Raw genomic sequence first — 27,730 nt, forward strand, 5'->3', positions numbered from 1 at the left:
ATGGCATTAAACCACACTGCCCTGCCCCAGGACGACCGCCTCCCACATTACCTTCGAGATGGGGATCCCTTTGCATCCAAACTTTCCTGGGAAGCAGACTTAGTGGCTGGCTTTTATCTAACAATCATTGGTAAGCATCCTTAATTCTTCTGAGCAAAGGCTGCACCAGAAAAATCATGAACTAACACATTGATTTTGCACTAAGATTCGAACAATTATGTGGATATTTTTAATAGAGGTGGGGAGTGGGAGGAAGGGAACAGATTGGGGATGCATTATGGAGCTCAGCAAATGGTTTGTGAAAACAATGTTTAATCATCTATTGGGATAAATATACCACAGATAATCCAAAGAACTTTAAGAGCAAAGCAGTTTCTCTTGAGACTGTATTTCATTTTGCTTAAATGGTAGTAGGTTTATCTTCTAAAAAACAAACTTAATGAACATAAATCTTATTTAAACAGAGTGCTTTTACTTTATAAACACTTTTGGTATAATTATAAAATTATAGATGCAGAAGGAACTTTCAAACTCATCTAGTTCAGCCTCCTCTTTTCACAACTGAGGAAGTGCTGACCCACCGCTATGGTGACATCACTGCAGCATGCCTAAGTGATTTTGGTGAGAGCTGAAAACATATACTAGTGACAAATGGAAGTCAGTCCAGGGTCAAAAGAGTTTTGTGCATAATCCACAAGATGGTGACTTTGGTTCCAGATCTGTGGTATCCAGTGCAGCGGCCACTCTCCACATTGGCACCTGAGCACTTGAACTGTGAATTCGCCAATTTGAGATGCGCTGTAGAATAAAATACACAATGGATATTGAAGACTTAGTACCAGAAAAAATAATGTCAAATATTGCAATAAATTTTAAAGTGAATAATTACTTTGCTGTTGCTATTGAAAAAATTTAAAATACATTTGTGGCTCGCATTTCTGGTTTACATTATATTCTATTGGACTGTACTGGTTTAGACAATTGGTCTTTAATCGCTATATTTTTTTCGTGCATTTAAAATGGTTGCTTTAAATGTGGGAACCAATTGCAGGTGGGTTATGTCTTTAGGTGTGTCAGCCTTTAATCTTTTTGAACATGTTAGATGTTGAGTCGAGCTTTCTCTCTCTCTCTCAATCTCTCTCTCTCTTTATTACTGTCTAAGGATCTCACTCTTTCTCCTAAAATTAGCAAAATTCATTAGAATGCTCTTGAGAGCTATGTCTGTTTGAGGTAAAAGGAATCTACCAGTCTGAATCAGAAATTCTTCTGCCAAGTGGTTCCCTGTGTCTTTGTCTTTATTATTAACGGCCCAGTAATTTAAATTCTATTTCTTATAAATAGACTCCATGCCCTTTCAAATACAAATATATATTGAGCGTCCCCTCTTTGCCACCATTTAAGTTGCTGGGAATACAGCAGTGACCAAACTGGGCAAGCTCTCTGCCCACACAGGGATTAGGTTGTTTTAACATCCACGTTGCATTTTAATTAAATCTAAGTACTTCGAATTATCAGAAAAGTCAGCAAAAATAAGTGTCTTCCAAATTGAATTTAATTTGTCTCAATCAGCTGCAAGGAACGAATTAAAAAGAAGGGCCTATAACTTGGAATATTAGTCCACCCCCTACCGAGGCAGGAAGGGTGGGGGAAGAGAGGCACCAGGCTGTGTGGGTGGAGGATCGCGGGAGCCTCTCGCCCGACGCCTTGGGGGTGGCAGGAAGATCCACCAGCAGGTTCAAGTGAGAGTGCGGAGGCGGAGGGAGGAAGCACATCCTGAAAGAATTCCCGAGCACGGGGAGCATCCGGTGAATCAGGAGTCGGGGAAAGCCAAGGCATGTTTCGGGGCAGATGCTCTGAGGGCAGCGCGGGTCTCCCGGAGCGCAGGGCACGTCCTGCGTCCTGCTTGGGTTGGAGCTTGTCTCTGGAGACAGGTTTTCACCCCCCTCGTAGGGTACTTTTGTGTGGACCGGCCCAGATTCCTTTTAAAGAACCAGGGTGGAATGAGCAGTATTTTTGGTGAGCTTTATTACATACTGGAATGGGACGATGAAAAGATAGGTTTGCGTTTGGAATGGAGGGACAACAAACTTAAAGACCCATTCTTCACCCTCCACTCTTTTACTACTGTTGTAAATACTTAGTAAGTTTATTAACAGGCTGTATGTGGGAGTTAAGTTTTTTTTCCCCATATTCATAGAGAGACCCAAGATTTTGCTAATCTAAAAATGCTACCCCCCCCCCCGTCCTTACCTTTTTTTATCTTGTTTTTACTTCAACTAGTATTAAAAATAAGTTTGCATTCTTTTAATATTCACTGACAGATCAACATCTCCTATGGGTTTAGAGAGTGAATGATCTACACGTAGTTAACAGAGAGATGACTACATTGATAATGATGTGGGCACTGGGTGAAGCCCTGTGAAGCAGTTAGTAAAAAAATTAAGGAAAAGTAAGAAAATTAATAAATTCAAAAGAAATGTAGACAAAGCCAGATGTGGATTGGGAGCTGAGAGTGAAGTGTGTTTCGATGAACCTTGCGTATGGAGTGCCTAAGCATGCTTACTGTTCAGATACAAAGTAGGTGGCCTTTGTGTATGCTTTTTCAAGCCATGCTTTCACGTTTTACTTTCCCACTCTGCCTTGCTGGCTGGTTTTCCTGAATGAGGCGTAGGTTTCATTTTCGCTGATTTGTTCTAGAACTCTATAAGCTTTTCTGTTTTATCTTCTCTTCTGCCTTAAGAAAGCTAAAGTGGTTTAAATGACCCATGAGGCAGCACTGACTCCAGGGAGTCTGAGTTTCCCAAGAGCACAATGCAGTTAGCTCCTGGTGGTTTCATACCATCAGCTGAAACACACAGTCCTTTCCTTGCCCCCAAAATGAACTGTGGTGGAGAAGTAGAAGTTAAATACAAAAATCTGGGTTTCTCCTGTTAATACTCTCCTTATTCCTTACTACCAAAGGCAGCTGTACCAGATTCTCATTTATACACAGCTACACTATGAAGCAAGAATTCCTGAAGAAATCTACTCTACATGTTAAGCTATGGAAGTAGGTGTATTCTTTTCTTAAAGTCAGTAGGGATTGGGACGTTTTGGATTTAAATTGGGTTTGTAAGAACCTTTGCACAGTTTCATTGTGATGCCAAAGCCAATTAGTCATTAATAAAAGGATATTAAAAAAATGGGAACACGTTTATGCCATTTTTGTAGGTTTGGTGGGTTGAGGGTCACTTTCTCTCCCTTTGGTGGGAGGGGGAGAGCCCATAGCATCTTTGGTCTCCCACTTCCCCTTGATACTTAGTCCAGGAGCAGTCAAAGCTGTACTGTCTGCCAGCCACCCATTGTCCTTGTGTCCATGGGAGGCAGACGTCCTGGGATCCGGCTCCACGAGGGTTCCCTTTCCTTCCAGGGGTCCTTGCCGGCCCCATCTCCAGCCTCTTGCCTCTCCTGAATGCTGGCGCTCTCCCAGGAGTCCACAGTGAGAGTAAAAGGCACCTCTTTTGTTGGGTCTCCTCATCTTCAGAATGTACCAAGAGCCAAGGGATTAACCCTACTACTGATTAGAGGAAGGAATTTCTATAAATCCAATAATTTCTAAAAATGGCTCAGAAAAATACTCCACCTGGGGGCCAGTACAAGAACTGACCGTCGGGATTCCCACGCCCTCCCGAGCTCCACTGGGAAGTTCTTGGTTCCTTTCCTGGGTAAGTTCAATCTCATAACCTCGGAATCCTCTCCCTTTGGAGGCAGCCCAGTCCTTGCCTGCCACTCACAACTCACGCTGTTTCTTTCATCTTCTTAATTTAGATTTTTATTTAGAGTCCTCTCACTACCCTTCCCTCTCTAAATCTATGGTGTCCATATATGAAATTGAGAAGGGTTTTATAGCCGAGTGAACTCTCCATCCTCATTTTAACCATGGGAACTTATATTTTTTCCTTGTAGGGATTCTGTCTACATTTGGAAATGGGTATGTCCTTTACATGTCTTCTAAACGAAAGAAGAAGCTGAGACCTGCTGAAATAATGACTATCAATTTAGCCGTCTGTGACCTGGGGATTTCAGGTAATACTACCATGCCGTTTTCTTCTTTGTGGACTTAATGTATTCCCCATCTGAAATTATTCACTGACCCAGAGGTTGTCCCCCACCTTCCCTTCACAAGTCATCTTTACCCCGTTTGTAGTAAGTCAATGCAATGGAGTGTAACCTAGCGAAAGAGATCATTCATTTATTCATTCTTTCAACATTTATTGAATCCTTTCTATGTGCCAGGCATGTTAGATGCTGAATAATACCTGCTGCTGTAGATAGCTCAATGTGTAGTAGGCTGGATGAATCAGAATACAGAAACTTAAAAGCACGTTCCAGACCACTGCTCTGAGCTCTGACACACCCCTGCCATCCTGTGGAAATAGATTTAAAAATAAGCATCCAGGGGAGAGGGTCTTGAAGGGTAAATGCTAGCCCAAGTGGGCTAACACAGTCTAATAGGTGTGTATAGGAGGTGGAAAGAGCTGCCCTGCCAGAGGTGGATTTAAGTGTGGCGTAGGGTGCACGTGTAGGAAGCTTCTAGTACAGTGGTTTTGCTGTTCAAAAAACATTTGAGGAGCTTAAAAAACTACTCATGCCTGGGTCCATACCCAGAGATTTTGATTTAATTGGTTGAGAGTGTGGCCGGAGCATCAGGACGTTTAAATTTAGAAACCTCAGTTGTTTTATGTGCAGCCAGAATTGAGGACTATTGATTTCTTTCTTGCTTCTTTTGCCTCTCTGATAACCCAGCAAGGAGGAGCTGGAAAAAATAAAATTTCGCCTTTCCATATGATTCTTTTTAAAAAATATGATTGATTTTGGATAACTCCTCTCCCTTTGTTTTCATCTATAAATTTCCAGGGTTGCCTAGCAGCGCTCTGGTGTGCTTTAGGCCCTAGCATTCTGTTATTGAGCACAGTGTCTAGGTTATTAGGGTTTCAACCATAATTTTGTTTCAACCATAGACATCAGCTCCTCTTCCCATCTTTAACCTTTAAGCAGTTTTCCAGCTATTCATATATGGATTTTTAAAATTCTGGACTGCCAATCTACAACAAGGCTTAATAGTCCTCTACTTATGATGACACTTGTATTTATCACACAGCAGTAGACGTGTGGGCTCTTATTGAGAGTTTGGATCGCCTTGGTTCTTGGACAGGCTTTACTCAGTGTGGACGGGTTTAGATACCAGGACCTCTTGTGGGAAATACACTGTACATTGAAAGAGCACGACATGTCAGGCCCCTTTCTGGAAAGTAGTTGGCAGGAATTTCCTGGAATTTACCAGGCTGCACAAATGGCTGCCGTTTTGCACGCCTGCCACACGGTGGCGGTGTCGTGATATGAATGATAGCTTCCCTGGTCAGCCACCCAGCTGGCCCCTGAAGCCTTTCGCCCTGGTCATAAAAGTAAAATGTTTGAATGAAATCTGTCATTTCAGTCACACCCTTCACCAGTAAATAATACCAGGCTTCTGCTTAAGGTTGAATTAGATTAGGCTTGAACCAAAAGATCTCTGTTTGGTACAATACATTGAAAATGCTTTCAAACAAGCCAGTAGATTGGCAAAAAGCGCCTCATTGCACTGTGCATGTCTTTAGAATAATTCACCAGAAAGTAATTTCTTCTATTTGATAACTTTCGCTGATAAACTCAGATCATTTCTCCAAATTTTGAATATATCTGAGATACTTTTCCTTTTCAATAAATGATAAAAAAATTAAATCTCTTTTGCTTTTTCTTGGTCAATTATACTCCATTATAAACACCTTGAAGATGCACGTCCTACAGACCCGGTGTATTGGATCTATGCCACTTATACTTGTCTAAATACCAGTGGCTCTGGATAAATATTAAAATCGCCTGGGGAATTTGGAAAAAAGCCCACAAAACTATAGATGTCTAGGTTCTCCCCAGATCAATTAAATCTGAATATCTGGGGATTGGAGCCCTGGAGATTGACATTTAGAACAAAGCAAAGCAAAACAACTCCTCCAATGATGGTAATGTGAATATTTTAATAATTGAAGAAGGAAGAGGTGCTCTAGATGGCATCCGAAAGCTCGTCAAAGCTCCACTCCAAAAGCAAGCTTCAAAGAGCTTTTGCTAATCGGGTTTCCAGGTACAACAGACGCTAATTTCACTCCATCCACATGGCTTTCACTTGGCTTCTAGTTGCCTCAGGCACCCACCAAGCAGATGGCCACCTCAAGCCTTTCTGTTTACTGTCTCCTTTGGCCTAGATATTTGCCTGAGTTCTCTCTCATTTACTAAGGCATTGACCTAAATGTCACTTTATCAGAGAGGCCGTCCCTGACCCCCTTTTGTATTAATAAAACAATCACTTCTCTCTCCCTCCCTCCGCCTTACTCTGCTCTAGTTTCCTTCACAGCACTAGTCATGCCCTCTCATTCCATCTAGTCAGGTCTTATATTACAAATGTACTGTTTTTGTCTGTTCTCCCCTACTAGAATGTACATTTGTCAACCTTGCTCTCCACTTGTTTGTAGCACCTTGCTTTGTGCTTGTTACATGGTAAGCACTAAATAATTTGTTGTATAAAGTTATTTATATTCAGTTTTCCCCAATGATTGAGTCAGACGAACTTGGATTTTGCAGCTCTATTCTGAGGGCTCGCAGACTACCAGCTGGAATGTGTCTAGACAATTTGAGATGTGTGTTTAGGTTATAGAAGGAATGCAATAAATAATGTTAGTTGTTAATTAGCTGGACTAACAGTAGCTCCCCCATACCATGTAGTAATTACGTGCATACTTGGGAGGGGAAAATCTAATGGAGGAATGAATAGTTAAAATCCCAGAAATCTAGGTCTGGCTGTAAATAGGTTGGGTTTAATACCTCTCTGAAGTTACTCTCTCTTGTCTGAATAAAATGTAACTCAACAGAGAAATAAATAAAGAAGAAATCCACTAAAACAGAAGAAACCATGTAGAAATCTTGTCCCAATCTTAAAAGGAAGGTATTTAATAATGGGTTCTTAAGCCATTTTATTATTTTTTTAAGGAGGTACCAGGGATTGAACCTAGGACCTGGGAAGCAGGCACTCAAACCACTGAGCTATATCCGCTCCCCAGTGAGAGTTGTTTTTTGTTTGTTTGTTTGTTTTTTAGGAGGACCTTGTACATGGCAAGCAGGCGCTGAATCACTTTGAACTACATCCACTCCAAAGCCATTTTTTTTAAAACAAATTCTTTTTTAAAAAATTAATTAATTTTTATTGTTGTCTTCTAAAAGAGATAAATAGTGAATTCTTTTCTTTGACAAAGAGTTTGACTTAGAACAGGGGTTCTTAAACATTTTTGTTCCCGAGTTCCCTTTGCCAGTCAGGTGAAAACCACGGACCCCTTTACTTAGTCCACACTAAATTGTGTATTATATAATAAATATATCACACCTGCACCAACACGTCCCCACAAGAGTAATGCTTTTTTTTTTTAAATTTCAATTCAAGCTCACTGATCCCTTGTTAAGAACCCTGACTTAGAAGATGACTATACGAAACTGATGAAAGGAGATCTCTGATTGAAACAATGTGGGGAAAGGAGCTTCAGCTGCTTAGTATCTCTTCCCCACAACGGTCTATTCACCTCCCTTCCAAGACACACACACACACACACACTCATAAGTTTCTAGGGCTCTGGATAGGAGCATTTGAAAGTTGATGGACTGAATGATTATTAAAATCCCTTCCCTTTCTAATATTATCTTTCTCTGCCCCTCACTCAGAACATCTTTTTTGCTTGTCCTGCAAGCACTCAACTCTCTGGAGTTTCCTAAATATGTTTTTTAAGAAATTGATAATAACAACAAGGAAATACTAAAAGACAAATTATGTATATGTGTATATATATATTTAAATAAGTAAGAGGACCATTTCAGATTTCCAAGAAGGGAGTTGGAAGTTGTTCCAGCTGACACCACCCTCTTCACCTGCACTTTCTAGTCTTAGTGCTCCAGAGCACTGTTCATCAGCAGTGGCTCACTGCTTGGTTCTGTAATTAAGGCTTCCTCTGAAGGAGTGCTCTCATTCTCTCCGCTCTCAACCTCTTTCACAGATACTTAACTCTTAAACCACAATGTTCCCTCAGGGTGTAAGAAACCAAGTTCTCTTTTTCACCGGAAGACTCTCCTGCCTCTCCACTAAGATCCTAAGGTGGGGCTTTTGGGGAAAGGAGATAAGTGGACGAAAATCACCATTCCCTGGTCTTTATTTTTCTCTTTCTCCTTTTCCTCTTCATCCTTCTTTCCCCCTTCTCCTTCCTCCATTGGTTAAGACAATTTTGTGGAAGTTCTTATTATGAAAAAGTGCTTACTTCCCAGGAATGTAAGTGTATTCCAACATCAATCTATTAAAAACTTGCATTAAAAGATTAAATGAGGGAAAAAAAATATGATCACCTCAGCAGATGCAGAGAAAGTATTCAATAAAACTTAGCATCTATTTATGGCTAAAAAAACTACACACAATTTTTAGAAAACTATTATAGTACTATAAAGGAACTTTTTGGCTGATAACAGGTAGCAATAAAACCCAGAGGAAATATCATATGTAATAATGAAACATTAAAATCATTCCTTTTAAAGTCATCTACAAGATATGGATGCCTACTATCATTACTTCTATTCAAGATTGTGCTGAAAATCCTAGGACATTGTACTATTATAAGAAAAATAATTCAAAAGAATGAAACCTGCCATTATTAGTAGGTGGTATACTTGTCGACCTAGAAAGTAAAAATGAATACTTAGATAAAATATTACAAGTAAGGCGCACATTTATCATGGTTACTAGATGTAAGATGACTAAAAATGAAAGGCATTTCTGTACACCACCAACAAAACAGAAAAAGTAGAGAAATAGGGTACCATTTGTTGTACAAAATATATGAAAATACTATGAACAAATCCATAAAAATGTGCAAGTTCTTTATAAAGAATCTTATAAAACTTTTTGGAAAACATCAAATAAAACCAAAATTAAGGAAATACTATACTTGTGAAAATTATAAAGATGCAAATTCTTCCCAAATTAATCTATAGATTCATTGTATTTCCATTTAAAAATCCCTAATAGGATGCTTTATGGAACTTGACAAGCAGATTCTAAGATTTGTACAGTAGACCACAGGCCCCAAAATAGTAAAAAAAAAGAAGAGGAGAAAGTTGGAAGACTTGCCTGTTAGTATAAAGCTATAATAATTAAGACAGTATGATATGTTTCAGAGTAGATAAATAGACCAATGGAACAGAATAAAGAACGCTGAAACAGTCCCACACATTTGTGGCTTCTAAATTACAGAGCAGCATTGTAGTTTGTGGGGAAAGGGTCTATTCATAACAATACTGGCACAATTGGGTACACAAATGGCAAAGAAACATTCCTGTTGTCTTTGAATGACCAGGTGGCTACTCTGAGGAATGTATGCATGCTACACATGTAGTTAAGAATTCCTTGTATCAATATCAGTTCAGGGCTGATATATTCTTTGTCTTATTTTAAGGAATGCTCCCTAGTGGAAGGAGAACATCCTTAGTAAGCAGTGGAGCAGCATTTCCTAAAGCATAATTAATGTATGCAGGACTCCGTAGTGGAGTACATTTGGACAACTCTGATACACACAGTTAGTCATCTCTCTGACATTTGGTCGTTTTTGGACCCCTAAATTTTGATTGCCAAGAAATATATGTAATAGGTAACCTTGCACATTTTTTTTCTTTATAGAAAACTTGTTTAGAGAACAATCATTCATAAAATACAGGGTTCCTATACACCACCCCACCACCACCACCATCCATCAGAGTGAAATGTTTTTCCCAATATTATTTGGTTATGGAGATGTTCTTTTTCATTTGTTTATTTTGGAGACCAACTCATGGGATCACTGTTTTGCAGGACATCCCTTTGCAAAATGCTGAAGTGCATTGTACAAAACCTAGTTCCTTGTGAAAACTTTATACTGTATTTTTTACATGATTTTTCTGTAAGCCTACAACTTTTCTAATTAAAAATATTAAAACAAGACAAAAACTTACTTCCTATGAATGCTTTTTTGTTTACTCATGCTTCACTGTGCACCTTTGGAGGGAAGAAAAGAAATGGAGCATTAGGCACTCTAGTGGAAAAAACAGAAAATATGTTGAAGAGAAAATTTTCTCTCAGAGATTTCCCTATGGATACTTTGCACTTTCCTCTTAACTTTAAAATGAGCTTTTTGGTACAAAATTAAGAGTGACTAGATCTTTTATTTGTCTGCTGAAATCACATTTCTTGTATTCCCTGATGCTGCATTTTTTCAAGACAGTAATATGATAATTTTTAAAAGTCTTCCTGTGTTCTTTATTTTATAAGAATGATCAAAAACCCCTCTGAGTAACTTCAAACTCAGTTTATTCAGAGTTAACAGCATAGTATTATTAACCCAGAAATTATGAGTGTGTGTGTGCATGCATTTTCACAAATACCTCTGTGCTTGAGGGGAAAAGGGAGGACTAGGTGTGTTGAGGTAGGTGGGGAAATTTTAATTGGAGGGATACTTCCCTTGACAAATTGCTTGGCGCTCTAGTTGTAGGCAAGCCTTTCACCATCATCTCTTGCTTCTGTCACCGCTGGGTGTTTGGCTGGATTGGCTGCCGCTGGTATGGATGGGCTGGATTTTTCTTTGGCTGTGGAAGCCTTATTACCATGACTGCTGTCAGCCTGGATCGATACCTGAAAATCTGCTATTTATCTTATGGTAAGTAGGAAGGTTTCTCGTTCCCTGATAGTCAAAGCTAGGTGGACTGAGTATCAGAGATGTATGTGTTTTGCACATATGTGATGAAATAAAGTGATTAATATCCTCAGAGACCAAGAGTATTTCTATTTATAGCCTATTTTATTCTAACTTATGTTTAAGAATTTAAACCCATGTCAGTGTAGGTTGCTTTTAATATGACTACTTTATAGTAATATCTGGTGTTTTGCTACAGTGCTTTAAAAATACCATTTTCTTGTTTAAAATGTATAAGCTTCTTCCATGTTTTGCCATGCAAATGAAAGAAATAAAATGTAGTGAAAGGATGTTAGGTCCAAGATGTTTAGCTGGTTCCCCACATACTAGGTGTAATGACAAGGCAAGATGTTTATGATTCTCCCTTAGGACTCAGGCACCCTGTGATTTTCAAGATCTTCACCTCCAAGGTAGTCATCCATGCAGCTGCTCTTGCAAGAAAGGACACATACACACAGAAATATCACTCAGCACTTTTTTACCTAAAGTTTTAATATGGTGGCAATAAGCAAGTATTCAGAGAATAAATTTTTTAATTTTAATGATTAGACCATTCTACATGTTAAAATAATTTTAGTACTCTTGCTTCTTGGGTATTTGGGAACTTATGGACCTAAGCGAGTAGCATTTGGGCCTTTTTGTTTAATATTGAGAATCAGGTACAACCAGGGAATAGTGCTGATTCCTTCTGGATAAAGTCGTCTCTGTGGTGTTTCACAAAATCTGTCTATCAGAGTGGTTGCAACCATAGAGACAGAGCAGTGCCTTGGAGACTGAGGTAGAAATTGGGTTGCCTTGACCCTCTCAATGTGGCAGAATTTTCCCTCACCATTTAAAAGGTCACAGCCACCCAGCGGATGCCTCCTTAGCTGGAGCTTAGAACAGGCTCGTGGCCAGTGATCCAGAGAGTTCAGTGCCTGAGATGAGGTACCCAATTCAAACTACTCTCCCCCATAAGAAAAAAAAAAAGGTACAGCCCCCAAACCACATGGAAACCATGCATGATGGGAGGGGTCATGGACCACCATCTTCATGATCTAGTACTCATATTTTTAAGTTACATTTCTTTTTGTAAACTGTTAAAAACTCCTAACAGAAATAGCTTGAATCAAAATTTCCATTAGGATAAAAAACATACAATTCTACGTATTTTTGATGACAGCAGAGTCATATTCTTTCTATAAGCTTATCACCTTATTTGTATAATTAAATTATAATGTAATTAATTTAACTATAGATTTTCTAGAAGAGAAGGCTGAAAGCTCAACTTCCTGGGAATTTTCAAGGGATACTAAACCTTGATGTCTCTGCTTTTAAAGTGTTTTCTTGAGTTGCGTCTTTGCATCAATTAATAATGCTGCTCACCCTCAGAATCATTGCAGGGCATAACTCCACTTGGGAACTGTATGTATTTTCCAGCTTCTTCTAAAATCAGACCTCAATGGTATGGTTTCATCTTTTTTGAAGCACTATAAAACTCTTCACACAGTGTCCTAGAATGCTGGAATTAGAAGGTCACTTGGGGACATGTAGACCTTTCTCCCATTTAATATGGTAAGCTGTTCGAAGGCATCCCTGACAGATGGCCATTTTGCCTCTTCTTGAATAATTCCAGTGACCAGTGACGGGGAGCTTACTACTGTACAAGGCAGCCCATTCTCTGATTGGTCTGCTCTCATTGTTACAATGTTATTCCTTATATTGAGACAAAACTGCCTCCCAGTAATCTCCACCCATTGGTCCTAGTTCTGACTTCTGGAGCAACACAGAACCAATCTACTAATCTACTCCCACCTGTACTTGACAGCCTTTCACCACACTTGAATGTAAGTATAAAGCACCTCACCAAGTAACCCTAACCATAAATGCTTATACATATGCTTATGCACTTTCCTATACATATGTGATTATGCCAGTGTTTTATCTGTTATAATAGCCAATCAAGAGCTGACATAATTGGTACCCATATCTGGATGGGCTTGAGAATTTTGCATTTTTGATACAAAATGCCATGTGTTTAAAAACATGGAGAAACTAGAGTATAGGAACACTCTGTTATAGGTCTTGTTAGAGCTAAACGAGACAAACTAACTTACCCAGGAATAAAAATTCATGTTAATGTAGTGCTTCATAGTTTGCAAAGAAGGCCCCTTACATTATTTCATGTAACTCTCATCAAACCCAATTAGCAATGTATTCTTCCTTCCTCCATTTTACTGCTTTGAATACTGGTATCTAGAAAGGTTAAGTGTAAAAGGCCAAATACTAGAAGTAAAAGAATTAGGCCTCACTGATTTCCCAAACATTGTACTGCGGAAAGCAGAAGCAGGCTCTGAGTCTAGGTTGAAGAAACCATTTGGCTTTTATTGCATCTATTTTGATATTTCCTCTCCATTACTACAAAGTCAAGGTAGGAAGGACTTACTTCCCTAGCCCTCTTTGCTCAAGGTGATAAGTGAAGTGTGGGGGTAATTTCCTGCATAGGTTGGAGCAGTAGATCAGGCCTACCTGTCTGGTGGTGGTTCTGAACTTTGGAAAATGATCATTAGTGCTTTATGGCTGTTCTTAGATGACTGAACTATTTCTTCCTATTGGGATTCTCTTTTGGTTAACAGAAACTAGTGCTGAAAAACAGAAGTCTTTTTTACCCCAGAAGAACCAGAGGAACATTTACACAGAATTAATTTTGCAGAACATGATACAACCTATTTATATTCTCTACCTCTCCTGTTATGGCTGTGTGAGTGCGACTGTTGTTTTAATAATGTTTGAAGATCCTAAATCTGCTCCACAAATCACCATACACAGACAATCACTTTAACATCACTATATATACACAGTAATAATCATGGCCCACCAGCCCTCACTTGACAAATTCTTAGAAGACAAATGAGATTAGAGACACAAAAGGAAGAAGGGTTTTTAAAAAATACAAGGAATGTCTTATCATTTCTCAGTTCCCTCAAAGGATTCTACCTTGGAAGACCCACAAACACAAGCTTTTGATGGCTTAGTCCTTCCATTCTACCAACTGGCCTCATATTGGATAGGATCTCAAGTCATCCCAGATATTTTCCAAAGATTGTTCCTCATCTTCAGCATCCTCTCACCTTTTCACTGCCCCCTTTCTAAGCTTTAGTTACTTCTCCCTTTGCAAGGCTTCTGGATGCCTAGAGAAAACCTACTCTTTGAAATCTCTTTGGACTTTATTCTCCTGGAGAAAGGCCCATGCTTGGAACCTCTTCCTCTTAACTCCACTCTCCCTCAGCTTCAGTTTTCTGCCCACTTCTCCCAGAATCCAAAGGAATAACTCTTTGGAGTGGAATTTTATATGTCTGGGGGAGGTACTTGGGAGCAGGGCAGATTACATCCTGGTAATGCTTTTCTCCCCCCTCCAGGGGTTTGGCTGAAAAGGAAGCACGCCTACATCTGCCTGGCAGTCATCTGGGCCTATGCTTCCTTCTGGACCACCATGCCCTTGGTAGGTCTGGGGGACTACGTGCCTGAGCCCTTCGGAACGTCATGCACCCTGGACTGGTGGCTGGCCCAGGCTTCAGTAGGGGGCCAGGTTTTCATCCTGAACATCCTCTTCTTCTGCCTTTTGCTCCCAACGGCTGTGATTGTGTTCTCCTATGTGAAGATCATTGCCAAGGTTAAGTCCTCCTCCAAAGAAGTAGCTCATTTTGACAGTCGGATCCATAGCAGCCACGTGCTGGAAATGAAACTGACCAAGGTAACTGTGGTAATAATTTACAGAGGTGTTTTTCAAATGAAAAATTTGTAGGGCAAGGAGAATAGGGAAAGTTAGAGACTGGGAGAACTTAGAATCTCCATGGTTTATGTTTTTTTAAACTTCATTATTCTTCACCTAAACTTTCTGACTCTTAGTTTCTCTCTCTTCCTTTCTCTGTCTCTATCACACACATACACACACATTTCTAATACCCACCAAATTTGCACAGTGGATTGTATGGTGATACCACTGGGGCCTTATTTTGAGGACTTATTCTCTCTATTGAATAGAGTACTATTGATTCTTAATAATGACTTTGGCAATAAAAATCATTTTTATGAATCATGAAATGCCCCATAGACTTTACTGTTTTGTATAGACTTTGGTGAGTCTTCATTAGGAACACCCGGCCACCTCACATACGGAGTAAGAGTTTGCTTCATTGCTTTCCCATGGGAAGCTTGCCGTAACACAAGAGCAATTTTTGCAACATTGGGTTCCTTGGTAAATGCTAGTTTCAGAATTGCCTGCTTTTAGATACTGTGGTATAAGGAAAAGAACACACATTTGAAAACAGACTCAGGTGTAGATCCATCACTGGTTTGTAACCAGATTTGTAGCCTAGAGCTCTATACTTAAGTTCTTTGAGTTTTTTTTTCCTCACCTGTGTAACAGGAATAGTAACACTTGGTTGTGGTGGGGATTCAATGAGGCGAACTATGTTATCCTGTCACCTCGTACCCAGTAGGTGTTAAAAAAAACAGTTTTTTCCCTTATTCCCCTTAGAAATGCCTGGTAAAGTCTGACAGTGGTCTTCACACTTTCTTGATGGTTCATCCCTATAGTGAAAACACATTTTTTAGCATTTATATTTAATATAAATGACAAATAGGTAATACCATCAAACTGTGTATTAAATATTAGCAAACCCAAATTTCTATTTTGTTATTTTAATAATAACAAATATAGATTGAAATTCTAATCTTTCCATCTTCTAATCCATCAGTCATGTTGTCCACATTCAAGGGTCTTCACAGCCTACACTGGAGACCCCTGTCTAGGGTATCACAGTTCACTTACCAGGGCAAGTCTGGCTCCTTAATAAGTCAAGGCCATAGTTGTAATATTACTTTATCCAAGTTGCCGATTTTTTGAGGTTGTGCAAGAATCTTTTGGTTGCACAATGTGAGCTAGAGATTCTTGATGGTTCTAGTTGGCCTCTGCTGTATAAACCCCCATATGTTGAGTTAGAGTAAGTTTTGAGGGAAGTTTGCACCATTCTAAACCTATACTGATTACCTAATTATTTGCCCTCTTCTTAGGCAAAAACGCAGAGTCATGGATCTACTTCTATTTTACAATTGTCTATGAAGTAGCAATGTGTTTCCATGAAACACGGCATCATTTTATGAGCCAGGTTCTCCAGAGAAGCAAAACCAATAGAATATATATATTAAAAGGAACTAGCTCATGTGACCACGAGGGCTGGCAAGTCCGTACACCATAGGACAGGCCACAGGCTGCAAATCCAATAAAGGTGATGCTGAAGTCTCTAATCTGAATTTCAAATGGGAAGCTGAAGCTGTCTGGCTGGAAATTCCAGCAAGAGCCAGTGTTTAAGCTGAGGCAGAACTTCTTCTGACTTCTGATGTCCTGAGTTCTGGCTTTTAAGACCTCTAACTGATTGGATGAGGAGATTACCGACACTGCTGAGGCAAATTTCCTTTATTGATTGTATATGCAATCAAGTGATTATAGATGCAATAAATGATTGTAGAAGTGAATCCTATCTATGAAATACCTTCACAATAACAAGTAACCCTGTGTTTCACCGAACATCTGGACACCATAGCCTAGCTAAGTTGACACATTAACACCATCACATTAAGTTCTTAATTTCCAGTTGTCTTTTTAGCCCTTATCTGTGATTAAAAAAACAAATTTAATCCAAACTAAATTAATTCAAATCCCATTCTGTACCAGATACTGTAATAGATACTGGGGAAATGAAACAATGCTGAAAAAATTTCTTTTCAATAGTTTATGGAGGTCAGCCCAGGGGAAATGGTGATTTCCCTTATATTGGTATGTGGAATCAATTTACCTTTCAGCTCCTATACTTTTACATCATAACATTCATAACCTTATGATGCTGAGTTGTCACAAGTTCCTCTCTCGTTGTTATTGGCTCTGAGATATTTGTTGGTCTTGCTCAGTGAGTCTGTATCCTCATTTCCATGAGGCCTTTCTCTAGTTTCTTCGAATCTGTAACCTCATCATCCTCTCTCCTGCTAGCTGAATTGTGCATCTCGACCTATTCACAACTAGCCTTTTAGATTATCCCAGCATCTTTGTGAGCTCATAGAGGTGGGAAGCTTATTTAATCATGCTTTTGAAGCTGGTTGTTTTTTAATCAAACTATACTCATTGATCTTGACTGTGTAGATCAAGTTTAATCAAAGAGATGATAAATAAAAAGTATACTCCTTGATCTTGACTGTGTAGACCAGATTAACCAAAGAGATGTTAAATAAAAAGTCTAGGCATATTTATGCTATGCCTACATACAGGTAAAACTTACGTATTATATTACATATTATGTGATATATTCATATTTTATTTTTACTTAGAAAACCTATGTTAAAGTAACATATAAAATATTTCTAATCACTAACATTTGAACAAAATTTTAAGGCAAGACATTTAACCTACAACATAACTTCCTATCTTTAATTACTACTTAATTTAAACCTGATTTTTCCTACTTAGTAAAAATAAGTACAAATGACCTCTCACTAGGCCTTTTCAAGGTCTATAGAGTTCAGCTACCTCTCAGGCTTGGCAATTTGCTCATCCTCTTTGGTACTTCTGATCTTCAGAACAGCCTGGTCTAAAGGTTTATTACTTAAAGGCCATCTCCTTGGATTATGGGATCAAAATCATTTCATTTACTGTGTTCTTTCTTTCTAGTTGCATTGTTATCTGGGCCTGCGTTCTGACAGTTTGATATTACCAAGCTAAAAATTGGTCTTCCAAATCTTTCTCCATTTTGCAGCTTTCCTTTAACTAATTAAATTTTTGAAAAAAAGGTTTTTTCCTAGGTTTTTGTAGCAGCTATGAATTTCAGGAACTACGAACAGTGGTGAGCAAAAAATATGACTCCTTTCATATTTCTGTGATTCAATATAATCTCATTTTTATGTTTTCATCTAGTCTTGTAAACAAAGTTAATATTAGACAATCAAAATAAACTCAGCCACATAAGGAGTTAGCCTCTTCTTCCCAAGGCTATGTGTAATTCCAGGTTTTGTATTTTTTTTTTCCTTCGTAATTCTATGGTACCATTGTGGGGGCTTCTGGTCCAGTTGTTTTTATTGACCGTGGCATTTGCTGAGATGTCAAAGGATCCCTCTGGTCTTTATCCTCAGTTGTCACAGGTCATTTCGCACCCTCCTCAACACACTACCTTGCTCCCCACCCTCCCATGTGGCCTACCATGTGGATGTTGGCAATTTGGTAGGACCCTGAAAAGTGAGGCACAATTTTATGCTCTTGGATACTCAAATCTATTGAGGTTCTGTTCCTCCCTTGCTCTTAGCCGTGGCTGCTGGTGTTCTGCTCAGTGGGGTGGGTTTAGAGCCTTCTCAGTGTCAGTTATCAAGTTCTCTAACATATTCCCTCACCTTTGAGCTCTAGGTCCTTTACCCACTGGGGTGGGAAATTGGCTCTTAAATCTACATATATGCTTCTAAATTGTTTACGTATTAAATATAATGTCCAGAGTCCTTCAGGATTTTGGCTGTGGTTTTTCCAAAGTTATTATATTTTTTTCAAACTTAAAACCCTTTTTATCTCAACTATTATTTCTCCCACAAATTTCAAATTTCTGTTTTGAAACTCAAAAGTGGAGAAATGAATGCTTTACTTCTTTGTGTATTTCCATTGTAAAAGCTCTCCACAATGGAACAGTGAACATCTAATACTCTGGCTGCTGCTTTAATGAGGGGAAGGATGGAGATGGCAGGAAATACCAGAAGCAGAGATTACTTCTTCCCAATATTATAATGTTGCTCATGTTGTTACCTCATAGTCATTTGTTCAACACATATTGATCACCTATAATGTGCCAGGCCTAGTGAATATCCACATCCCGTGGCCACCTGGATTTCTGTGATTTTTCTTATCATAGACTTATTTCCATCCAAAAGCCTTCGTGATTCCCTTGGTTAGTTTAAGGCTCCCTATCAGGGCCCATCAGAACATTTGACAAATTACCTTTAGGAGTGCTTGTCTTACTCTACTGAATCACATGCCGTTGCTCTTTTTTGTAAGATAGTAAGCTAGATGATGGCAGGTGTTGCTTGTTCTGTTTACTACAGGTCCCTACCACCTGGCGCTAATGAAGATGACTCAAATGAATCCATGAGAGAAAAAGCTAAGTTAATCTAATTACCGTGATGAATGTACACAGGTCCCTTGATCCCTGACCATCAGGTTCCATTTTTCATGGAGTATGAGGCCCTCTGTCCTTTTTTTCATACCTGATGGAACATTCTCTTTTGCTTTGTTCTTTTCACATCAGTTGTGAAGCCTTTCTAAGACTCTAAGTTGTAAAGCTCTGTTTCCTTCACATGACTCTTCTTTATTGCTCATTGAATGTTATTTATCACTCCGGGTTCAAATTGAGAGGTCTCTAAGGGTAGTTTGTGAGAAAGCTGAACTATATTGATTTTCTTCTTCTTTTTAATAACCAATTAATTAATTACTATGCTTTGGTTCTCCTTAGCTGTTCTTAGCTTCAATATCACTTCTCAGAGAAACACTCCCAAAACTCATTTTAGGCCTCCTTCTTATGTGTCAATGTCATTGAACTTGTCATGGCTTATAATTAATTTATAATTACAGAATTATTTTGGTGATTATTTGTTCAATGTCTGTCGTTCTGATAGGGAATAAGGCCCCTGGGGGTGGTGGCCATGTCCTATTTACTTTGAATCCCAAGGACCTAACACAATGCCTCAAACATGTAAGTGCTTTATACCCAAGAAGGAAAGAAAGATCTGTTCAGAGTGACTTAATAATGGAACAAGTTTCAAACTAGGGGTCAGTTCCAGTTTTACCAGTAACCTACTGAGAGATCTCAGTTAGTCAACATTTGACATTTATTTTGGCTGCCAATAGCAAACCCCTCTTCATGTCTGAGGAACATTTTGGGTTTTGCTGAGAGTGGGTGGAAGTTGCAATGGCTTCTGCAAAGATTATCTCTTAAAAGATACTGAAAAGACCAGTTATTCACTTTCTAGGATTCCCTTGCAGCTAGAGCACAGGTATGGATGATAGGCTCCAGTCAACAGACATTCCCACATCAACCTCTCTCAGGAACTACTGACACCAGATCAAAGTGTAGGGAGTTCTCTCCCAAGTCTGTAACTAATGCAGCACTGGTTTCCATATCCAAACCAGTTCACTGTCACAATTTTGGGTAACATTTATGTCTGCTTGGCTTCAATTCTAATTGAGGCCAATATCCTTTAAACACATTCCTTTTCTGCCTCACTTAGCCAAAGTCCATTTCTGTTGCTTGCAACTCAGAATCCTGACTGTTGTATCATGGGCAAATCATTTCATCTCTATCGGCTTCAATTTATTCCTCCTTAAAAGGAGGCAGGTGGATTAAATGATCTCTAACTTACATTCTAAAACTCTGAGTTTCCATAATAATGTCTAGATAGGTTCAATTATTTAAAGATCTATGGCAATATTTCTTATTGCTAAAACCATCTGGCCTCTCTACTTAAATATTCCTTCCCCTCCTAGCAGTGGTATCCCACTTGAAGGACCTTTATTTTTCTATAATGAACAGTGTAGTCTTTCCTGTTTCTTTGAATCAGACACTTATAAATTATTTTCTGTTCTTTAAGCCAACCATTGCCTAGTCAGGGACTCTTGTATTCAATTTTAGACCAAAACCCCAAAACACAGATGCAAAAGTGACATGATTTCATTTGCATCATCTCTTTTCAATCACAGCTTTTGCTTGTTTATAGAGTAGTGTTATTTTAAGATTTGAGAACATTGCAACTGGGAAGTGCAGAATTTTTTTTTAGTATGAATTCATATTTTCTACTTGGATTACAACCAGGGCGAACATATGGTAGACGTACCAAAGATCTCAGAAGTTTTTCTGTGTAAGTGTATGAAGGAGGGTCTGGGACAGTTTGCTTTAGCTGTCATTTTGTGGATAAAATACAAGGAAGGAAGAAACCAACAAGACATGCTTAGAGTAGTTAAGTTAATTTCTTAGAAGGTGGCATGAGAGCTAAGTGTCACCATATATATAAAAAAGAAAGTATAACACATTGTTACGCTCCCAGCTTTCTACCTGTCACTTGTAGTATCATTCAGTGATAGACCACCCCACCTGTAGAGGGTTATAGTCATTACTGGCATTCACTGCTCTCTTACCATCTTTTAATATCAGTTTCCCACTTGTTGGGAGCAAAGCCATATACTTGCTAACTACAACCAAAATAGAAAACACCAAATCTCATTATTCCCCTGATTCCAGCAATTGTACCCTCTCCTGAAGCAGGAAAGCCCTCTCCTTTCCTATCCTCTCAACGCAGTGATGTGGTTCTGCCTCATCCGACCTTATCTCACCCTCCCCACTGAAATATCTTTGTTTTCAATTATTTAACTGGTTCTGTAATGTGATTCCATCTTGTTATTGCTGGAGAATTTATTCCATCTTTTGACCCGCCCAAAACCTTCAACTCAACAGCAGTTTCATTCCTTCTCATTTATTTCATTCTTCAATGTAGCATATAGCTTCAAACATTAACTTAAGTTTTATTTATATCTGGACAAATGAGCCTGGGGGCAGAAATTAGGCATCCCTTCTGGTGGTTCTTAGAGAATCAGAAATTCTGTCCCACTCCCATTGGTCAGAGGAGCTGGAATCTAAAACCCAGAGACTCTCCGTGTCACTGACTTTTCCCATTATTCCACACTACCTCAGCACACCTCCCTCCTTAGAAACCCTGTCTGCTAGAATGGTTCAGATATAGTGACCCTAAAAGCTGAGCCACATATAACTTGGAGAATTTACTTTCCATTTCACTATTCTATTTTTGCTTTAGTTGGTTAATTCTTTTGAATTGATCAAGTATGGACAACATTGCTTAAGTGACACTTATTGCATGCTTGAACTATGGTTGGAGATTATGTGCATTGGTCCTCTGCAGCAAGGATTACTTAACATGAACTGAGTTGCAGATGCATTATTATTTTGTAGAAGCTAAACACACATTCTGTGAGCAATCTTTCACAAAATTAATTTAGGAATTTGAAATTTTCCTAGCGAACCAGAAGGCAGGGACCAGAGTGAAGTCATTAAAAAATAAACAATTTAGAAAACATTGGCAGGTACAGATGTGTGTGTTAGAACTGGTTTAAGGATATCTGGGAAAGAAATTTTGGAAAATAGAAATGAGGATGTACTTAGATGTGAGTTAAGTGAAAAACAGACTGATGAAAAGATTAAACAGGTTCCAAGTTGAGTAAAAAGTGCCAAAACACTGAGTGTAATAAGAAAGCTTTAGAAGCTTTTGTGGAATATATTTTTAAATTATTTTAAAGAGGAAAATAAGCAAAATGGAAAAATATCTATGCCGACAGGAAAGTTGTAGAAAAATAATATACCTTATATTAACCTGCATTCACTTTAAAAACACAAATAACATTCTGTAGTACCTTTTACATTCTTTATCCCTCTTTTGGCTTGAAACTAAATTTAAAGTCATTCAATTTAAAGTATGTTGCTTTATTCTAATCCAAGAAAACCACAATGATTGCTTTGCTGTGTGTTAAAAATCCATGGTATGTTTAATACTCCTATGTCCGTTTAAAAAGGCTAATATAATACAAATGTCCTCAGTCCTTCCTGTTCCCCATGCCATACTCTTATAAAAGTAGACAATATGGAAAATGTAGAAAATACTGTGGACTAAGTGCTAATTTATTTTTCGTCAATGACTTTGGAAATAATGCTGAAAACGGCTTTTGAGAAACTATGGAATCATCCTATGACTCATTAAAGGAGAAAGGATATTGATGTTAAAGCAGGCTTTATTTCTATAGTTAATGTTTATTTGGGTATTTAGGGGGAAAAAAGCCTTCACAGTGCAGCCTTGAGGCATATATATCATTTACACACAGACCAAACAGACTAACATTTCTCCTGATTAGGCTTCTGCAGAAAGACAGAAAAGCAAGCCCAGGGAGATAGTACACAATAGTACTCTTATAGCTATTAAGCACTGGTGAGAATTTTGTCTCAGGAGCCTTAAGCGGGACTGCAGGGCATGTGGGAGATCTGGACTTTGTGGATGCATGTGTCTGGGATTTAGATGCCCTATTACCAAAACGGAGTAAAATAGGTATTATGAGATTTTTCTGTGCTGCTGTTAATTTCTACAGACGTGTCTTGAACTTCTTGGGTGGAATTTTAGAAACTGATGAGACTTGGGGACAGATTTTCCAAGCTCCTTCCTCAACACACTCTGCAAAGATGGGGTTCATGGTGCAGACACACCCTGCAAACCGGCTGCTCCACAGGGCTTGTAGACGGAGGAATAGGAGCCATTGCCTGCACAGGGTGGCTCTGCTCTCATTCCCTTCTCTCTCTTTCAGGAAAGCACATTGAAAGGCACATGCACTCAAGTGCCTTTGTTATAAGGAAAACTTATAGCCAATTGAACTTCTAAAACACCAAAGTGTTCACAAGTGTCCCTTGAATTACTATTAGTGAAACATTTTTGGGTTTCACTACTCATCACTGATTTTTGGTCCCCATATACCCCCCACCCCCTAAAAAAGACTTTTTGAAAATAAGTGAGGTCACCTATAAAATCAGTGGAGAATATCTGTTAACTCATTAGAGGAGGATATTGTCACAGGGAATTAATTGCAGATTGTGAAAAACTAGTGGTAGTGTTTTAAACCCAATCTCTAATTGTTCTTTGTTCTGAAAATTAAGATGCCTCTCAGGTAATTTTGTGAGTGAGAAAGGTGCTTTATGGAAAAGTCTCATTTTATACAACTGTGTCACTTTTGGTTGATGCTCAAGGATTCTATATTACTTTATGTCTAGTGAATTTCCACTATCTAAGCCTCAAACTTGAGAAAAACTTGAGCCAAAAGAAATAACGTTTAATATAAATCTCTGAAGAAGATTCTTATTAGAATTCCAAACCAAGGTAGATATGGGAGATTAAAGATTTTATTGAGGTGAATATACTCTGTCTAGTTTTTAAGTGGGTTGAGAAGTCTGGGAAGCTCAGCAGGACTGATGTCTTTTTTGCATGATTACTTGCCAAATGTAGGCACAGTTGGGCAGCTTTTATAGGATTATACTTTGGGTACATTTGAATTCTAGAGTTGAGAATGGATAGGATGTGGTAAATGGGAAAAAGAATTGGAATAACTTTGGGCTCCACTTCTCAGAATTCAATATGAGATGATTTCTGAGGGCAAGATAAATGGAAAGATCATAGATGGACTCTCTTGGGTGTAACTAGGCTACCGGCTCCTACCCATCATTTCTAGCTTGGCTGTTCCATTGCGACTCATGATTCTGTTTCCCGGTGCCTCTCACTAGGTGGCGATGTTGATCTGTGCTGGCTTCCTGATTGCCTGGATTCCTTACGCCGTGGTGTCCGTATGGTCAGCTTTTGGAAGGCCGGACTCCATCCCCATACAGCTCTCTGTGGTGCCAACCCTACTTGCAAAATCAGCAGCAATGTACAACCCGATCATTTACCAGGTCATCGATTACAAATTTGCCTGTTGCCAAACTGGTGGTTTAAGAGCAACCAAGAAGAAGTCTTTGGAAGATTTCAGGTAAAATTTCTGTAGCTAGGAAAAGAATGATAATCTTTGGTTGAAAATCTCCTAGGGTTCATGCCATTCAGATGTGCTGTCTTCTTAGGGTTAGAGATCACCATTGAGGTGTGATGTAAGGAGGACTTTACTTTTTCTTCATCAAAATTCCTGAAATCAGGTGATTGGCTATGTAGGGGTTAGATGATGTGGGTAGACAGTGTGAAAAGTGATTTGGGTTTTGCTCCTGTGAAACTAAGATACAGAACTACTCCCATTTGAGCAACCACTATATGACAATGGCTCTTACTCTTGCTTTTCTGACCCTACATCCATTTTACCCCAAGAATACTGCTCTGTATGATCCAAAATCAAGATCTCAAAACAGTGAGAGTTTTTAGTCTGGGCATTTCCACCTCAGCCCAAGAGTAAAAGAGCTGGGGAGGTAAAGGAAAGGGGGAAGGAAGATAACATTTTTACCTTGTGCCAGGTTCTTTTCCTTTCCCAAGTCCCCCATAGTATTCCTTCTCTTTGTCCAGTGAAGAAACTGGGCTCAAAGAGATTATGTAAGCTGCTCATGTTTACACAGCCAGCAAGTGGCAGAACAGGGATTGAAATAAAAAATTTACATTCTTTCATCCATGCTGTTTCTGCTATATAATGGATAAGTTTGGGGATCCAGCACCGATTTTCCTAAAGGCCCTAGAGGCTTGAGGTGAGTAAAGAGTTGAGGCCATTTGGTGATCTTTTGTATCCACCCGGAGCCAGTGAAACAGGCACCTGCATTCATGGGCTAATGAAGGGGAGCTGAGGCCCAGGTCTCTGAGCCTCCTTAAGTCTTCCTCACTTGATGTCTAGATATTTTCCAATATTTCTCTCTTGCTTAAATAGGGGACAACAGAAAAAGGTGGGGCTAGCTATGGGAATATGTGAGTTTTTAATCTTTTTCATTCAGTATGCTTGTGCAAGTGACAAATCTTTTTAAGTTTAATTTCCTCACCATGTAGTACAAGATTAAGCAAAAAAGACTATAAAGCAGACATGACTAAAGGTGCTGTTGTTGCTGAGACAGAGTGGAAAAATCCACACGGTTTGGAGGCAGAAGCCAGGGTTTAAGATCAGCTTTGCTGTTTGCAATAGCTCCAGCGTTTTGGGCATGTTACTTCACTGCTTAGGACCTAAGGATTGGGAAGAGGGCATGGCAATGCTTATCTCTGGTTGGTTTTTGTAAGAATTAAACAAAGTGGGTGTGTAAAGGGCTTGGAGACAAGTGCTAGTGGCTTTTATTTTCACATTATTGGTGGCTCATGCTTCTCTGTTGAACTGAATATTTAAATTCAAATGTTAAAATGCATCTAATTTTGGAAGGAATAGCACTCTGGCCTTATCAGCTATTAATACTTTATCACGAATGCAGGTAGTAGGAATACATGTAGTAGAGCAGCTGTGGAAGAAAACAGTCGGGGAACGTCTTCATCTAAAGGAGATGGGGAATTTGAAGGGAATGGTTGAAGACAAGTTTCACCTGCCTCATAATTTTGCCTCGGACTGACTCTGTGTTCTCTACATTCCTGCACAAGCATGAACAGCACATAAATATTCAACACTCAACTATGGGAAGAGGGAAATGTATGTGGAAGAAAGTGATTCAGGGCCACAAAGCTTTGGAAAAATCATCCGGCCAAGAGACGGCTCAGTTCACATGTTCCCATCAGCCATTTATATGCACTGTAGCAATTGCTTTGCCAGAGAAGGGCAAGGGCTCTCTCCTTACTCAGGAGCTTCAGGCGTAGTGCTGGCGTGGGGGGAGCCCTGGCATCCAGACGTTGAAGTACCTTTAGGGAGGGGATTCTAAAGAGATGTGATGAATTGCAGATTTTAGGAGTGCTTGAGAAATGTGCAGAAGTGGTGGTGGGTTTCTCTTTTGCTTTCAAAAGAAACCAAGTCCCCCCCCCCCCAAATTATCTTTGTTGTTATTAAGAAGCTAAGAAGGTGGGTAATTGGAACCCACAGACTGAGGTAAAGTGATATGGAAGTGTTTAATAAACTACCAGATCTATTAAACTGCGTTAAATTGGATTAATTGATGTTCTTGTTTTTTTTTTTTCATTTTCTGAGCTCTGAGATATATTTACTTACTATGGGAGACCCTTTTGGGGGATGTTTTAAAGACAAATAAAAAAAACTAATGTGTTAAAGATGAGATTGTGGAAATACATTTTTAGTCATTTTAACAGTTCATTAAAAGTTACATTAATTTTTCTCCTGAATTGAGTCCCCTGAGATTTTGGTAAAAGCTGATGAACGAAGGAAAAAAACAAATGCGCCCATTTTGAAACCCTTTTGAAGGTATTTACCACACCTTGTTACCCAGAACTTTCCATATGAACGGTGTCTCTCAGTGTTAACTTTGGAATAGAAATACTGGGGAACTTTGAAAAAACACTGCGGCCTGCACCCCCCCTGCAGAGACTTAGCTTTAATTGGCCAGGGTTAGGTCTGGGCATCAGTTGTTTTCTTTTGCTTGTTTGACTTCCTCTGATGATTCTCATACACAAGCCCTTTTTGGAAGGCAGTTAACTGGAGCCAGGGGAGGCAGACTTTAGCAGTGCAGCTCCTGGAGGCACAGGGCTCTGTTCACTCGCCTTCATAGAGACTGATGAGGCCACCTACGGTCAGTGACAGGACAAACCACGTGGAAGCTAGGCCAATCTCAATAAATACTCGAAAGACAGCGGGCATGTGCAGTGAATGACTGAGACATTTCACTTGCTATTCCTTTTTCAGTAAAGAACAAAGGAGAACAAAGGTTAACAAAACTCTGGCATTGCTATTGTAATCAAACCATGCCCCCGCCCCAACTTAGTTTGCAAGGCTTGTCTTTCCAAAGAATGCCCTTTAACTTAGTTGAGTCACAGTGTCCAGCTGAAGGCAGTTGGGTGTGAAAGGAATTTTGTAAGGAGAGGGCAGGAAAGTCACTCATTCCATAGACAAGTTGGTTTGTTTTTGGAAATCTCAGCCCAAGGGATTCCTTTTTTTTTGAACATTCTACAGCGAATTATTCGTTTCCATGTCTTTCTAATTCAGATCTTGTACTTTCTAGTTCAGATCGTCTTGGTAGTCAAGTGTATTAAATTATGTAGTCAAGTGTATTAAATTATGTATATGTTAAGGTGTAATTTTTTTTCTCCTCTACCTTAGGCTGCATACTGTAACCACAGTGAGAAAGTCTTCTGCTGTGCTGGAAATCCATCAAGAGGTGTGAAGATGGATACACAGATCACTGATGGAC

The 27,730-nt window shown here is 39.1% G+C and overlaps 1 protein-coding gene across 1 annotated transcript; it reads left to right on the forward strand.

Annotated features, from left to right (window-relative positions):
- Positions 1 to 27,703, forward strand: OPN5 (opsin 5). Its single transcript, XM_004452792.2, has 6 exons — positions 1 to 130; positions 3,946 to 4,065; positions 10,620 to 10,790; positions 14,225 to 14,559; positions 24,218 to 24,459; positions 27,640 to 27,703. Exons 1-6 carry the CDS (start codon positions 1 to 3, stop codon positions 27,701 to 27,703), a joined length of 1,062 nt encoding a protein of 353 aa, XP_004452849.1.
- Positions 27,704 to 27,730: the final 27 nt, after the last annotated feature.

Source organism: Dasypus novemcinctus, chromosome 11 (assembly GCF_030445035.2).
Source record: "Dasypus novemcinctus isolate mDasNov1 chromosome 11, mDasNov1.1.hap2, whole genome shotgun sequence".
NCBI classification, from domain to species: domain Eukaryota; kingdom Metazoa; phylum Chordata; class Mammalia; order Cingulata; family Dasypodidae; genus Dasypus; species Dasypus novemcinctus.

What these genes read in the sequence shown, in the direction of transcription:
- OPN5 (XM_004452792.2), top strand. Translation starts at nt 1, where the DNA reads ATGGCATTAAACCACACTGCCCTGCCCCAGGACGACCGCCTCCCACAT. An exon ending in CTTTTATCTAACAATCATTG is followed by an intron (nt 131 to 3,945) that starts GTAAGCATCCTT and finishes TTTTCCTTGTAG; the next exon opens with GGATTCTGTCTACATTTGGA. An exon ending in CTGTGACCTGGGGATTTCAG is followed by an intron (nt 4,066 to 10,619) that starts GTAATACTACCA and finishes TTGGCGCTCTAG; the next exon opens with TTGTAGGCAAGCCTTTCACC.